Source organism: Dreissena polymorpha, chromosome 10 (assembly GCF_020536995.1).
Source record: "Dreissena polymorpha isolate Duluth1 chromosome 10, UMN_Dpol_1.0, whole genome shotgun sequence".
NCBI lineage: Eukaryota > Metazoa > Mollusca > Bivalvia > Myida > Dreissenidae > Dreissena > Dreissena polymorpha.
The window spans coordinates 67,132,471-67,150,190 of NC_068364.1; the positions used below are offsets into that span (position 1 = coordinate 67,132,471).

Genomic DNA, 17,720 nt, shown 5'->3' on the forward strand with positions numbered 1-17,720 from the left:
GTGTAAAAGAGGGTTCAATGCATGTGCGTAAAGTGTCGTCCCATATTAGCCTGTGTATTCGGCACATGCTAATCAGGGGCGACACTTTCCGCTTTTATGATATTTTACGTTTAAAAAAAGTCTTGTTGGCAAAAATCACGTTTAGGCGGAAAGTGTTATCCCTGGTTAGCCTGTGCAGTTTGCACAGTCTAATCAGGGACGAGACATTACGCACATGCATTAAACCCCTTTTTCTCAGAGCGCGGCTCAAAGGTATTTAAGTATGAGTCAGCGTCATTTGCAGTATTTAGCTCACTGATGTGTTGTGCAGTTTTGAAATCAGGGACAAAAAATTGGAAAATTGTCATTTCAACAATCTGAGAACAAGTCCCATTAAAGCCACATTTAATTGAATTTGTGTTTATTTAGTATTGACAATCTGCATACTGTTTGACCTGAGCCTGAATTTGCAGTACAATTGTTAGCACTTTTTGACCTTGACCTTGCAGCCAGGCAAGTTGCTGCCATCTGCACATGCCGTGGAGAGAGAGTACCAAATAATGAAGGCCGTCGAAGGTCACGGGGTCCCAGTACCGAAGATGTTAGCTCTTTGCGAGGATGACAGGTGAGCATGTTAACATGTACATGTTTTTTTATGGGTTGTCAATATTATCATTCAGGGATGTGACAATCCAATGTCATTTAAATAAATATTTCAATGTTATATGGAATCAAATCAAATGCCTTTCCAATTATCCAAGGATATAAATAATAAAATAATAATATTAATTTTGTATGCCCTCGGTAGGGTGGCATATAGCAGTTGAACTGTCCGTCAGTCCATCTGTCAGTCTGTGCGTCCGTCCGAAAACTTTAACATTTGCCATAACTTTTGCAATATTGAAGATAGCAACTTGATATTTGGCATGCATGTGTATCTCATGAAACTGCACATTTTGAGTGGTGAAATGTCAAGGTCATCCTTTAAGGTCAAAAGTCATAAAATGCAATCCAAGGGAAGTAATAAGCTTTAAAAGGGAGACATTTTCTAAACCTGCCAAATTATATATTGAAATTTTATTTTAAAGCGGCGCAATAGGATGCATTGTGTTTCTGACAAACACATCTCTTGTTTATTATTATTTTTTTCATTATTATTATTGTTATTATTACACTGTAACTCCAATATAACGCGCTCCGTTATAACACTGAAACCAATATAACTCGTGTGGGTCTTGGCTCCCGTTTTTTCTCCATTCTTCCATTTTGGTCTAGAGCGTTTCTTGACATTCTAATATTGCCGCGTCCGATGTGCTGATTGTATAGTGGCTCACTTTTAATCGATTAGAGACTAACCATTACTGGGGAATTTGACAGTTTATGTTTGATTATTTATTGTTTGGTGCAATACAGGTGCGAAAATAGCTTGTGTTTCATGTTTGTGCTATAGATATTTTTAATCATTGACAGCTTTGACAAGTTAGAATACTAATTCAAATCATTGTTATTTTTAGACAATAATAATTTAAATATTGTTTCCTATAATGCAATTGAAAACGCAACAGGCAAAGAGGAATTAAATAAGCTATCAAGACGATTAGTTCCATCGAAACGTAGGGTAATTGTTAACAGAAATTCACTTTCATTTGAGTGCGATATTCAGGAATTCCCTGGGAAGCGTTTTTTTGCATGATTGAGTATGACGCAATTTAACATTGTTTTGTATCCTATTGCAATCAATATAATTTAAACTCACTCATCCATTGGTTGTTACAATTAAATCGGAACCGCTGTCACATAATGCACTGTTCATTATACACTTCTGACAAATGGCTTATGTGTGTGTTTATGAAATTCTTAAACACACTTATCATCATAATTGGTCAGAATATATTTTTATGCTGAGCTCCCCCAAAAAAATTTGGGGGGAGCATATAGTCGCCGCTTAGTCTGTCCGTCCGTCTTTCCGTGTGTCCTTTCCGTGTGTCCGTCCGTGCACAATTTTTGTCCGGGCTATTTCTCAGCAACTAATGACCGGAATTCAATGAAACTTTATGGGAAACTTCACTACCAAGAGGAGATGTGCATATTATCAGCGGGTTCTGGTCGGATGATTTTTCACAGAGTTATGGCCCTTTGAAATTTTATATAAAAAATTCTTGTCCCCCCAACTACTGTGCACTCAAGTCGTTTCCTTTTATCTGAATATATAGTGCAATATTGTGACAAAAAAACTTTGGGGAGCATCACCCGTCTCCGACGGTATCTTGTTTTTAATTGATGTAGGAATGATATAGGGTGATCAGATGTATATGCACATTAAAAAAAGTGTTTTGTATACAGTTATTTACAAGGTAGGGTTTATATGCATGTATTGGGGAATGACAACACAACCTTGCAATAATCTATGAATGCTGAGAATAAATAATGCAAATACAGTCTACTCTCGTTATCTCGACATCGGATATCTCGATTTTCTTGATATGTTTATGTAAGCTCAATGTCCCAACTTTTTTCCTTCTTTATCTATATTAATAATTATCGCATATCTCAATTTTTGTTATGCCAAATTATTTGATATCTCGATATAAAAATTTGTCCCGATTACCGGTTTACATGTATTCACTGTGGTTTATCTCGAAGTGTGAATAACTGTCCCAGTGTCGGCAAAGGTGAGAAATTTTGTCTATGATTCTTCGCCGTCCCGCTTCACCCGGCTGCTCCAGATACTGTGCGGTAGATAATTGATCCGTTAATTGCATCAATGACCACACGTGTCTAATGTCGTTAGACATTAACACTTGAGTAAGGCCTGTCACTTTAACTGCAATTAATACACAGCCTGCCGAAAGGCCGAAAGACTAATTGTTTTTTTCAAACAACATTTCAAAATGCATTGTGTTATATTATTGCATATGTACACTGTCGCAAATTTGCAGAATGTTGTTCTATCCTTGAACTCCAACAGTCATTATCATGGCTAACTTGAAAATCTAATTGATTGAACTTTGCATTTCAAACTACAAAATGTACATGTACAGTTCAGCATTCCAGAACGTGATTTAGGCATGTTCAGATGGAAAACCCTGGTCTTGATTGACATCAATTGCATCATAACTTTGAATAGCAAAATTACTGGATGTTTACTCGACAGTTTAGAAAAATGATAACCGCATGTGTTCATGCAATTCTGTAACACTTAAAAAGTCATTTTAAGCATTTAAATAGCAAAATTTAATCGTGCCTCGTAATAACGCGTATATATCGGGTAATAGATAGGGTAGTAGAGAGTATGATGCCACATGGTTACGGCTTTAGTTAGACCACTAAGCAGGTATTAAGATGTTAAAAACAAGGTAAATTTTCGTCTCATTTTTTCTTTGAAAACACCTAATCGGATGTCTCGAACTCTCGTTATCTCGATATCTTTTCTTGTTCTCTCCGACTTCGAGATAACAAGAGTAGACTGTACGTTTATAACACTGTCTTGTGACTTGGACCCGGTCATGTGCGTTACAGTGTATTATTATACTGTGAAACCTCAATCATCAACGTGTACATTGTCTACATGTTCCCCCACCTCTGAACTTGACCGTATACTATTCTTCCCTGCACTCCATTGTAAATGATGTGTGAACTTGACCCGTAACCAGTGAAGTGAGCACCTCTATGCATGTGTTAAGCTACCTTTTACCTTTTACCAGTGTTTAGGGCAATCAGATTTGACCTTAATAGGTGAATTGGGTACTTATTGATACTTAATGTTAAACCTTCACTTTTTACCTGTAAACTAGGGCATATAGTGATCGGACTATCCGTCTGTCAGTCAGTCAGTCCGTCTGTCTTTCCGTCACACTTTGCGTTTAGGTTTCGAAAAATTTCATAACTTCTATGTCGCTTCAGATAGCAACTTGATATTTGACATGCATGTGTATCTCATGGAGCTGCACATTTTGAGTGGTGAAAGGTCAAGGTCAAGGTCACCCTTTAAGGTCAAAGGTCAAAACAAATCAACAGAAGTAATCAGCTTCAAAGGGAGATAATTCTCTGTACTTTCCAAATGATAAAAAAATTAATTTATAAATCAAAGCGGCGCAGTAGGGGGCATTGTGTTTCTGACAAACACATCTCTTGTTTCTTCTTGATGCGTGATTGTAACCTTTAACCAGTAAACTGCATACTCTTGTGTATGTGATGTGTTGTCATAACCTTATGCCATTATACTGGGTACTCCAGTCTTCATAATACCTAACCTTGACCTTTAACAAGTGAAGTGGGCACTCTTTTGTTCGGGACACATGACCTTGACAATTAACCAGTGTATTGGGTACTCCACTGTTTACGATTTGTGACCTCCTTCACCTTTTTCCAGAGGACTCTGCAATCCATTCAATGTGACCTTGATTTTGTATGAGTGTACAGTCATGCACTCCTTCTTCATGTTGTGTGCCCTTCACATGTTTCAAATGAACTGGGCTCTAAGTTCTGCGTTATGACCTTTGACATGTATAAAGACCACTCCATTCTACATAAATTGTGACCTTGCCCTTATGCCTGTGTAATTGTCATGTAAGACCTTCACCTTTTCATAACGTACTGGGGGTTCCATTTTACATGATAGGAGCTCAACGTTCAACCATTATGCTTGGCATTAGATTCTATGTAATTTGTGATCCTGACCTTTACCAGTGTACTGGGCACCCCGTTCTACATAATGGAGCACTTGCCTGGGCGAATCTTCAAGGACCACCTGCTGAGTGACTCGAGGCCAGAAGAGCGGCGGGCGATCTATTCAGAGATGATCAAAACCCTGTGTAAAATACACTCCGTCAGCATCCAGGATGCTGGGTTACAGGGCTATGGGAAGCATGGTAAGTATGGAGAACTAAGACGCCTCGCTCTGAGAAAAATATCCAAAATTAGTCTTTGCAGTCATAACAGGCGATTCAGCAACAAAACTTCGCTTTTCTGGATGTTTGTTTTTCTAAAAAGTGAAGTCTCTAGTTAGCCTGTGCATACTTCACAGGCTAATCTGGGACAAAACTTATGCACATGCACTCAGCTTAGTCATCCCAGAAGGATGTTGATGAACTCTATATCTATATTTACCGAACCCCAAAAATATGTGACAGGTGCATTTGATTGGTTTTCAAAGGTTTTTAGTTTAGTTTTAGTTTTTAGAGACAAAGCACACTACAAGGTTATTTGTAGAGATAGAGTACACTCAGGGTTCGACATTAACTTTTTTTACAGCAAGACCATCGGACCAGCTCCTCTTAAAATGTACTAGCCCGAATCTTATGTCTACTAGACCATAAATGACATAGCAAATAGGGGTCGTAATATTCCGGATTGATCCGGAAATCCAGATTTCATGGCACCAGGGTCACTTTTGAGATCAATAAAAATTCGAGGAGTTTTGTTGGGTGGGGGGGGGGGGTTAGGAGCGAATCTTGGTTAATTTCGGTTCTACAGAAGGCAACTCCTGCGTCGATATCATAAAATTTAGTAGTTTATTACAGGTGTCTGTTGTTTATTTGACCCTTGTTTCGTTACCGCGCCACATGGTGCTTTTTTGTGCGAGCGGTAACATATTCCTGTGAATTCCAATCGAGCGCGCCAAGTATAAACAAAGCGTTTATCAACATTGAGTAACGACGAAAAAAATCCCAAGTTTTAAGGCAAATTTTGATCACATAACCTATGTTTAGAAGCTTATAAATGTAATTATTGATCAACTTTATAATATTAGACGAGAATGTGTTCAATTTGTTCGCCCCATACAAGTTGAGCCTTGCCAATAAAGCTTGAAACTCGCCTTATACGAGAAAAAGGCGGCCAATATGGAAAAACAGGGCCAATACGTGAAAAGGTCGGCCAATACAAGATTCAGCCAATCAGAAACCAGGAAAAACTCGGCCTTATATGAGAATCTAAAATTTCGACAATTTCGGACGCCATTTTGAAGTTGTATGCTTAGTTTTGGTGCAAAAGTTTAAATCTTTAAAAATATAATATTGCAGTTTACCGAAAGGCTCGCCACAACAATTAGTTGTTTCATACCTCTATTGGCTATGGCAATTTTCACAGTTATCAATTATTATAATTATCTGTCTTCGGTTTTGCTTTGCCTTCAATTGATAAAACGCTGCGCTCATAAAACGTATTGTTAACTTTTTAAAAATCCACATAATGACAATCAGGCATCCATGTAGTAGACAGTTTTCGCACGCGGAATAAATTCAGCACGATTATGAATAGTCCGCTCTCTTATCCGCTTCGGCATTTGAAAATATCCAATTAATTGTCTTTCTGTTAACGCGGATGAATCAATAATATAGCACACGTCAGCCTGTAAAACCTGTAATTCGAAAGTGAAATTCAAGCTTTTCTTGCTGAATAATATTATAAAGTTTATTAATAAACTTGTCATTAATTAGTTGAATTCATATTGGCTTTGTAACTGAGCTTCAGACAGCTGTATTGTCCTTCGACCTGCGGCCTCAGGTCAATACGGCTGCCTTCAGCTCAATAACAAAGCAAATATGAATTCAACTAATTAATAAAATTATATTATTGTTTATATTTTTATTGTTTCTTTAAATAAAGGATTAATTTGATAAACTGTGACATTGGAACAAAGAAAAACGAGCGTGAATCTTACTTTGCTTGAACGGGTGGGTGGGGGGTGGTAAATTTAGCCACTCGACGAATAATTTATGATTACGTTTTCTTGTAACAGCATCAGTTTTTAGATGGAAATCGTTCATATTATATATATTGATGTGATATTCTGTAGTGCTGTTTATATTATGGGACACGGTCATACTTTTTAATGATTTTTTTTTATTGCAAATTTATATTCTGTCTAAGAATCTGAAGCATCTTTTGTGAATGGTATGTGACTTCTCTCTCTTTTGAGTTTCATTTTGCTTTGATTGTCCAAAATAAAATAAGGGACCCTGCCCTTAAGACTTGATAAGAGGTCTGTGGCAGTATAAATAGATATATAGTATATTTGACACAGGGAAATCTTACAAGAATACTGGCGTAATTATTCAGATGTTGATGCATTATAAAAAATTTAGAAAATGATTACACTTTTGTTTGTAAATTCTTGGAAAAAAATCTTTCTTTTGCTATAATAAAATGCATTTAAAACTGCTTGAAAATGCAATCTAGAAGGGTCTGAACAATGATTAAAATCAATTTTTGCCAGGGGGTCTTCGCCCCCCCTAGTCCCCCTACAAGGGGGCTGCCCCTTGACCCTACTGGTGGCCAATGGCCACCAGACCCCCCGGCTTGTTTTCGGGATTGGCAATTTGGTCCTGTTATGACCCCTGAGCAAATAAACACAATTGTGTCATGTTACTGTTTAATAATGATTTATCAGTATATAATCAGTGAACACCAGAAAGTTATTTTGATGCATAGAGTAAAACAATAAAATAAAACTATTTAACAACATAAATTGTTTGTTATCATTTCACTGTTTATCAGTTAAACAAATGAGAACTCGATTTTCCATTAAGGATAAAATTGACGTTTTTTGTTTTTCTTCATATTTACGTTTCCTGTCAGTTTTACTGTCGGATTCTTTTTTATTAACTGATTTGTCGGACGAAAATCGGAACTTGAACAAAGCCATTCTTTAAATTACATAATCTCGCCAAATTGTTTACATTGACGATACAGATTTTCGATAGAAGTCGTAAAAACATGCTGTAAAGTTTTACGAATTTGCAGAAAATCATTAATATTCATGACAACTTTACCAATGGAAACAAGCAATTTCTGCGGGAAGCTCTCCTTTGCGTCTCAAAATAGCGATAAATCACGTGAATGTTCCGCGTTTATTTATTTACGCTAGTTTTTTTCTGATGTAAATAACGGATACGAGAGTAATTTTACACATTAAGGAAAAAGGTTTTCACAGCAGTTAGTTATAGTTGTATAAATCAGTATAGACTTTTATGTACGACCAGTCGGACAAGCTAGCCCACAGTTTTACTAGCCAGACCACCGATCTTACTAGACAATGTCTGTCAGACGTGCCTTGTTGTCAAACTCTGACACTGTACTAGGTTATTTTTAGAGACTGAGTACACTGCACTAGGTTATTTTTAGAGACAGAGTACACAGTACTAGGTTATGTTTAGAGACAGAGTACACAGTACTAGGTTATATGTAGAGACGGAGTAGACAGTATTAGGGTTTATTTAGAGATGGAGTGCACAGAATTAGGAGTGCACAGAACAAGGTTATTTTTAGAGATGGAGTGCACAGTACTAAGTTATTTTTAGAGACAGAGTACACTGTTCTAGGTTATTTTTAGAGACAGAGTTCACTGTACTAGGTTATTTTTAGAGACAAAGTACACAGTACTAGGTTATTTTTAGAGACGGAGTTAACTGTTCTAGGTTAATGATAAAATGTGTTTAGTAAGGCTTTAAAAGCCAGAACAAAAGTCTTGGTGAGTTATTAATGTTAAATGCTAAGCAAACAAAGTCATCTTTAATCAGCATTGATGCAATTACAATACTAATAATTATAACATGACCTACGCTCCAGGAGCGAAATAACGTAATGCTCAATTTTGTTTATTACACGGGTGTTATTACACTAGTTATATAACTGTGAAATGACGTCATTTTTTGACGAAATGACGTCATTATTCCAACAAATTTCTTATTTTAAATTCTTTTACAATGTGAATAAACGGTGAAAGAGCATAAAATAAAAAGAAAATTTGTTGGTCATGTTATAAATAGAATCTTTGATTTGTGGTCGTTTTGAATTGAATTTATTAAACTCGTCATCTAAATCAAGATAAAATCTCGGCAAGCCTCGTTTTTATCTTTATTTAGATGACTTGTTTAATAAATTCAATACAAAACGACCACTCATGCAAGATCCTATATATATTTTATATTATTGTTTAGTATCTGTTTCAGTAATAATAAAGAAATGATGATATTATATAAAAAAAGCAACCAGTGAGTTCTTATTATTGTTATTGTTACCGAAACACATGTTTATTCCCAAATGTCTCTGCAAGATGGCTACCTGAAACGTAACTTCCAGCGGTGGGCCAAGCAGTACGAGGCCAGCAAGACCACAGACATAGAGAGCATGAACAAACTCATGGAGTGGATCCCCAAAAACTTCCCGCCAACAGAACGCTGCACTATAGTCCATGGAGACTTCAGGTGAATGGTGTTTGTGGGATTGAGTAAACCTTATTTTCCCATTAAATGCAGCAGAATGTGCATTGTGTTTATTGTGCATAAAATCCACTTGAAATGTAGAAAATGTAGCTTTCCTGTTTAAAATCTACTTTCCCATTAAGTAAATATCCTGAATTTCAAGTGCATTTAATGTATATTTTTAAGTGCATCTATACTCAATTTTTGCAAAATTAAGTACAGAAAAATACACTTCTAAATATGGTGCTGATACCACTGTGTTACATCCTTTATATTGTAATAACAATACAAAACAAAAGCAAACATTGGCCTGGACTTGTCTGTGGCTGATTGAGGGTGAAACTAAGCAAGTTAAACATGGGGCTTGGTTTTCCCTCCACAAGTTTTTTTTCGATCTCCCCCAAAGACACCAAACACTGGTTCTTCTCAGGAAACGGACTTCAGAGTGTTTCAATAAGCCTGAGGCTTTTGACGTTATAAAGCTAAAATAAATAGGCTTTAACTAAACAAATCTTGTTTTCAGACTAGACAACTTGATCTACCAGGAGTACCGCCCGGAGCTAAAATAAATAGGTTAAAACTAAACTAAGCTTCTTGTTTTCAGACTAGACAACTTGATATACCACGAGTACCGCCCGGAGGTACTGGGTGTGCTAGACTGGGAACTTTCAACCCTGGGAGACCCTCTCACCGACCTTGCGACCCTTGTCATCTGCTACTACATACCCCATGGCTTTCCCATGTTTCCTTGTACGTGCTGTTGCTGTGATAAGCCCTTTACCATTAAGATACGCATGTTGATGCATTTGTAGTCCCTTAAAAAATACAATTAAATTTATGACCTTTCTTACTAGATTTAAGTTTTAAAGGCTTTATATCCAACCATAAGGTACTGATGAGCAGCAAACAGCATAAAACCTGAACAGAGTGCGAGTTACTCTCAAGCTTCTGGTTTTATGCTGGTTGCGTATAGCCATTTTCACTTTGCTTCTGAGGCGGAAAGGTTTAAGCATCTTTTTGTAGCTTTCATTGTTACATAGTTTTTATTCCACGAAACATTGGGTGGCATAAAGAAATGAACTTGTCTATATCTTGGTTTGTTTGGACTATAACTTTATTATTCTATAGGCTAATTTAAAATAACTTGCAAAAATGATCGCCATGTACAGATGGCATGGTACATGGAACAGTTGTTGTCCTAGCTTAAATTTTGAGGTGATACTTCATATGCACATCATAGAGAGTACCTGTCCAATTATTTCATAATTTCTTAAAACAAAAATGCAGTGTCCCAAATGCTTTGATCTCATATTGCATACAACATTCTGCTGGAAATAATTTCTTTGCTTAAAATAAACCTGTGAAATTATTATCATACTGAGAAACAAGTCAAGATCAGTTATATAATAAAAATACTGGTGTATTTTCCAAAAATCTAAACCAAACAAACCATCAAAATTTGTACATTATTTGGCTATTTTTCAGATTTTATTTGTATTTGTTTTCAATCATGAAATAAAATGGGTTAAACAAAACACAACACAAAACAAACCATCAAACATTTGTTCCAGCTTTCGTTGGTGAGGACCTGAAAGCGCTGGGTATCCCAGAGGAAAAGGAGTTGATTCAGGAATACTGTCGACGTATGGGTGTGCCCATGATTGAGGACCATGTCTGGGATTTCTATGTGGCCTTCAACTTCTTCCGTTTTGCTGCAATCCTCCAGGGCGTCTACAAGAGGGCAATTACTGGTGAGTTATATCTGGGCCATGTCTTGTGAGTTATATGTGGGCCATTACTGGTGAGTTATATGTGGTCAATGTCTGGTTAGTTGTATGTGGGCCATTACTGGTGAGTTATATGTGGGCCATGTCTGTTTAGTTGTATGTGGGCCATTACTGGTGGGTTATATGTGGACCATTACTGGTGAGTTATATGTGGGCCATTACTGGTGAGTTATATGTGGTCAATGTCTGGTTAGTTGTATGTGGGCCATTACTGGTGAGTTATATGTGGGCCATGTTTTTTTAGTTGTATGTGGGCCATTACTGGTGGGTTATATGTGGGCCATGTCTGGTTAGTTGTTTGTGGGCCATTACTGGTGAGTTATATGTGGGCCATTACTGGTGAGTTATATGTGGGCCATTACTGGTGAGTTATATGTGGGCCATTAATGGTGAGTTATATGTGGGCCATTACTGGTGAGTTATATGTGGATTATGTCTGGTGAGTTATATTAGGGCCATTACTGGTGAGTTATATGTGGTTTATGTCTGGTGAGTTATATGTGGGACATTACTGATGAGTTATTTGTGGTCTATGTCTGGTGAGTTATATGTGGACCATTACTGGTGATTTATATGAGAACAATTTATAAAAGAGCCTTTACTTGTTAGTTATATGTGGACCATTGTTAACTGGTGAGTTATATGTTGGGCATTTCTGGTGAGTTATATGTGGACTTTATTTTACTTGTTTTTTTTCAAAATATTTATTGATTTTGAGTCTTTTAGGCGCTCAGCTTGTAGGGAAATGTGGTTTCTAAAGTGATGAGTAAATTGATAACCATACTTATATTACCCCCTTGTTGTTAAATATCACTTTACTGCGGATCATCAATGAAACAAGGCTATAAATCAAGAACTGTGATGGATTAAATCTACTTCATTAAAATACTTTATAAGACGTGTAAAATGAAGTAACCAAGCAAAGTTGGATAATGTACAGTATTTACACTGACATCTAGGCTGTTAAGTTTGGTCAAAGGGCAATGAGATGTTAGTGATAAAGAGGCATGGCAGCTTTTGCCTTTGAAAAGGGCAAAGTGGTGCTTTAGACAGCAGCATGGTGAAGCACCAAGCAAAAATGGCCTGGGAAAATCAATACCAGTTATATATGAGGCTATGATGTTTTCCTTGAGACTGAACATGTTTGCATGTAAATGTTCGGATATCGTTGCAGGAAATTCACGTGGAATATATTGTCAAAGAAACAAGAACAACTAGCGTTTTGTTTCTAGTTAAATCTATGTTACCATCCCACATATAGAGTTGAAATTTTGTCTATTGCTACAAGGAACACTGATTTTTTATGGGTTTACTTTATTTTACGAATTTTTTAAAGAAATATTTGTTGATTTTGCGTCTTTATATGGCTTTAAGGCGGTCAGCAAGCACTTGTTGAGAAATGTGGTATCATATGTGATGCATTAATTGAGGCTATGATGTTTTCCTCGAGAGACTTTAAAGTAATTTGCGATACTATTAAAGGATAGTAATTTAATCTCCTATGAATCACTTTTGATACCATGAAAAGTAATTTGTGATTTTATGATATGTATTGTTTGTTAGATAGCATCATGTCTTTTGGTAATTCTTGTTGTTATTTTAATCCTTTTTCAAATAATTTTATATCATGATGAATGGTTTTCAAACATAAGCAAACTTATTGAAATAATTACATTAAAAAAACTCTAATGTATTCCTTCAATTAACCATCTGTTAATGTTTGTCTGGGGGTTTACACTCAATATGTTGTACTGCACAGCGATCTGATTTTGTTTTACACTACAAAATATCGCCCAATTAGTGCAAAATGGTACCATTTGCCTTCATATTTCAATGTCACATGGTCCCTTTTTGCACCAAGGGGGCAAAATATAAAACAATGTCAATATGAAGACAACATGTCGATTGCAACAAACATGTCACTTGCTTACAGATGAAGGTCACGGAGGATATTTTCATATGTACTGTGTTTTTTTTCACCATTTTGGGAATGGGGCCGGGTCCCTTTGGATTGGGACATATAGCGTCTTTTTGCCTAAAATTAGGAAATTAATGTTGTTGATTTTATGGTTACAAACACCTTAAAATTGATAATATATTTTTTTCAGTATTATATGTTCTAAGGTTCAACTTATAAAGCTGGATTTGGTGATAATTGACATGTTTAAACTTATTAACAAAATATTCTTTTGTGGACCTTCCATTGGGAATGTGTAGGTCCCATTTTGGAAAAATATATACTTTTTATGCTCCACGAACCCCGAAAATTTTCAGGGAGCATATAGTTGCAAGTTTGTCCTTCCTTACATCCTTCCGTCACACTTTTGTTACAGTTTCTCATAGCACCTTCAATATTTACCGATCTCTTACATTTGGCATGTAGATACCTGGCATGGAACTCTACCTTTTGATGAGGTTTGAGGTCACTGGGGTCAAGGTCAAGGTCACCGAGGATAATAATAGATTTTCCGTCACACTTTTGTTACAGTTTTTCATAGCGCCTTCAATATTTTACCGATCTCTTACATATTTCGCATGAAGGTACCTTACATGGACCTCTTCCTTTTGATGAGGTTTAAGGTCACTGGGGTCAAGGTCACCGAGGCTAATAATAGATTTTCTCAAGGTCAAACAAGGGGAGCATCCATCATTTTCAACGATACTTGTTCCATTGGGAATGGGTCACCCTACCGGATCCAAATTTAACAAAAAAAACAAACAAACAATGATGTATATAGCGAATGTTCATGTTTGTGTCTGGACAATAACCTGGACATGCTTGTAAGAGATTTCCATATAAATTTGCCCAAATAAACATTATATGTGTGCAATCCTTTAAAGTAGGGATGCAAGAGGTTAACCGGTTAACCTACCGAAACGACCAGTTAACCGGTTACATTTTTGGGAAAAGGTTAACCTGAACAAATATTTGATTATGTGTTTTTTCATGGAATAATTCGTACAATTTTACTGTTTGTGTGTGACATACTGCCAACTTGCGTTAGCGACTAGTTAGAATAACATGCCGCACCATCGACGGTAATATATAACGTGTCAACAATCAAAGCAATAAATCAATACCTTTGTGATAATTGGAACTATTGTTTTGTTTGACTGGCCAAAATTTAACTAGCGAACTGCTGGGAGTGGGAACTATTAGCGAAGACGTTGTTGACACGTTTATCGAACTCGCGGTAAAAATCAGTTGAGACAAAGGACGGCTTATTTTGATGTTTTGATAACCAATATCCAACAATGATTGCTTGCGAAATTACCGTGTTTATAATTGTAACTAACAATTTAATCAAGCATTGCATTCGCAGTTAAAATCTTGTTAAAGTCGTATTTGTTTATCAGAAATAAATATCATTATTATAATTTACATCCAACGATTCCAACATTACTGTCCGATGCAAGTTTTGTTTAAGAAAGCGAATTATTTACTAATTAAATAATTAAACATCAATTTAAAATCTTTTAAAGATAAGACCATTAAATTTAGTATTTGTGTAATTGCATAAAAGTAGCGCGCTATGGTGCGTTAACAAACATACGTAACTATCAGTATTTGAGATCATAAAACCTTGTTACTGCGCTTGTAAATAAATATACTGATTATATAAAATATTCAACTTACATTTCGTTCAAAATTAATTTAGTTTGCACTCGTCTCCTTTACTTTACCCAGATTTTTTTGGAATGTATAATGAACATGAAACGATAATACTTCGGCTAAAGACGCTAAAATGCAAACAACAAAATATGCAATTATTGAATAAGAAGAGATGCAGAACACACATGACCCATTTTTCGTTGAATATAAAGAGAGAAAAAACTTTTTAAAGTTTCAAAAATTAAAACAGAATGCACAAAGGCATACACCATTTTCATGAGCGATACGACGCGAACTTAATATAAGCGGCCGAACCAAAAATAAGTTAATAACACGTGCAAATGAAAATTGTGTATTTCTTAATTTTTTTACTCCTATGCATTTACCCTTCACCACTTAGATACGTATTTAACCCTTCACCACTTAGATGCGTATTTGACTTTTTACCACTTAGATACGTATTTGTTCGCATTTGGTTTTCCCTCAGAAAATCAATTTAATTTAAGACCTTTCTTAATAGACTCAAGTTTTAAAGGCTTCAATTCCAACCCTTAGATACTGATGAGCAGCAAACAGCATAAAACCTGAACAGACTGCGAGTTACTCCCAGACTGTTATGGCTTTAAGCTGTTTGCACATAGCCATTTTCAATTTGCCTCTGAGTGGGAAAGGGTTAATTGCAATTTTTTCTCTATAATTATCAGTTTGCTTTTATGATATATTTTTTTAACGAAAGATATATTTTTTTTAACCAAAGTCTCTTTTGTTAGCAAAACTCCAGTTTAGACTCGCCAAAATTTAACTAGCGAACTGCTGGGAGTGGGAACTATTAGCGAAGACGTTGTTGACACGTTTATCGAACTCGCGGTAAAAATCAGTTGAGACAAAGGACGGCTTATTTTGATGTTTTGATAACCAATATCCAACAATGATTGCTCGCGAAATTACCGTGTTTATAATTGTAACTAACAATTTAATCAAGCATTGCATTCGCAGTTAAAATCTTGTTAACGTCGTATTTGTTTATCAGAAATAAATATCATTATTATAATTTACATCCAACGATTCCAACATTACTGTCCGATGCAAGTTTTGTTTAAGAAAGCGAATTATTTACTAATTAATTAAACATCGATTTAAAATCTTTTAAAGATAAGACCATTAAATTTAGTATTTGTGTAATTGCATAAAAGTAGCGCGCTATGGTGCGTTAACAAACATACGTAACTATCAGTATTTGAGATCATAAAACCTTGTTACTGCGCTTGTAAATAAATATACTGATTATATTAAATATTCAACTTACATTTCGTTCAAAATTAATTTAGTTTGCACTCGTCTCCTTTACTTTACCCAGATTTTTTTGGAATGTATAATGAACATGAAACGATAATACTTCGGCTAAAGAAGCTAAAATGCAAACAACAAAATATGCAATTATTGAATAAGAAGAGATGCAGAACACACATGACCCATTTTTCGTTGAATATAAAGAGAGAAAAAACTTTTTAAAGTTTCAAAAATTAAAACAGAATGCACAAAGCTACACACCATTTTCGTGAGCGATACGACGCGAACTTAATATAAGCGGCCCAACCAAAAATAAGTTAATAACACGTGCAAATGAACATTGTGTATTTCTTTTTTTTTTTCGGCGTAAGCTGTATTAAGCCAGCTTTTCACCTTAGCCTGACCTTTGTTAGCGTCCAATAGAATTCAAATAAACTTCCTGCGGCCAAGTACAGATGAATACACTTCATTGACTGCATTGGCTGATTTGAGAATACGACCAGAACATTGGAAACATGTCTGCGTCTTTGAAACACTGTTTTACTGCGTGTTCAGCATGAAACAATTTTATATCTTATGAAAAGGCTTAATAGATAGAACAGTTTTACACTCAATCTCGGCATCAATACAGTTTGTGCGTCCACCTTTTATTTTCAGAAGATTTTCAGCGCGAGAACGTTTGCACTTAAAGGCTATTTTCTCATATTTATTACTAACTTTCATATTCCTGTCAACATGTTAACATGTTAAAGTATAGAGAGCAGTGGAAGCGAAGACTCACTTTAATGCATTGCATTTCAACTCGCGAGGTATATCAGGTCAATTTGCGGCCACTTTGTGTGAATGTGAGAGTTTATATACAGGTCATCGCTGCGTCTCTACCCTATGTGCTGATCGGAGTTCGCGGCCAGGAAAATAATCGTTACATAATAAAGACGCTATAGCGTGAACTAGGTGAACTGGAATTTTCTTTAGACCAGACAGATGTTAAATGAAGATATCCAGCGATATCATATGGTATGTCAATAATAGATTCTTAATGTGTTTTACAACAATACCATGATAAATATTATTTTTAATTAATTTAACAAGAATTATGCCATCATATTGACTAATGAATTAAGCATGAGCGCAATGATTCTCGATACTGTTCAAAATCGAATCAAATAGCAACGCCAGACAAACCACTAAAACAGGTTTGTTCGAAGAACGCGCGTATAAATATTTAAAATATATACGGATACTTCGCGTGTGGCCGGTTGACTCATATGTTTTAATTTCACTTCCATTCTTCTTTTGGTTTTCTATTTTGTATCTATACGTTTATGACCAGCAATATGTAATAATGTAAAATAAGCCGCGAAAACTCCGCGTATGATCCCGTACTGCGTTTGCTGCAGCTAAGAACTGCACAGAAAAAGACATTCGCTATCTTTGATCTCATTCATTGAAGTCTTTACCTTTCATTAACTGCAACCACAATCAACGCCGTATATCTTTTTTTAAAGATATTTCTTGTTACTCCTATGCATTTACGCAGGGAAAATAAAAAAATATATAGCATACATTTACAGAATTATAAAAAAAAATTGTATAATACATTTTATTACAAAACTGGCATGTTATCAACGCAAGGGATTTCAGATTTGAAATAACTTTCGTTTCTATAGAGCAGTTCGAGCGGTATGACATTTTTTACGTACTCTTAATCAATAACTACTTACGGCGTTTCGGTTAACCGGTTAATAACTGGTTACATAAAAAGGTTAACCGGTTCATGATTTCTGTTACCTCTTGCATCCCACTTTAAAGGTCAAGATCGTAGCAGACACTGTATACGGTAAT

At 35.7% G+C, this 17,720-nt stretch overlaps 1 protein-coding gene across 2 annotated transcripts in view; it reads left to right on the forward strand.

Annotated features, from left to right (window-relative positions):
* LOC127848916 (acyl-CoA dehydrogenase family member 10-like) overlaps positions 1 to 17,720 on the forward strand; it is a 53,126-nt gene that overhangs the window by 13,714 nt on the left and 21,692 nt on the right. For both annotated transcript variants that reach the window (XM_052381609.1, XM_052381610.1), the window contains exons 8-12: positions 489 to 604; positions 4,669 to 4,850; positions 9,038 to 9,188; positions 9,790 to 9,935; positions 10,757 to 10,936. In XM_052381609.1, coding sequence (XP_052237569.1) covers positions 489 to 604; positions 4,669 to 4,850; positions 9,038 to 9,188; positions 9,790 to 9,935; positions 10,757 to 10,936 — 775 coding nt within the window. The remainder of the gene's footprint in view (positions 1 to 488; positions 605 to 4,668; positions 4,851 to 9,037; positions 9,189 to 9,789; positions 9,936 to 10,756; positions 10,937 to 17,720) is intronic.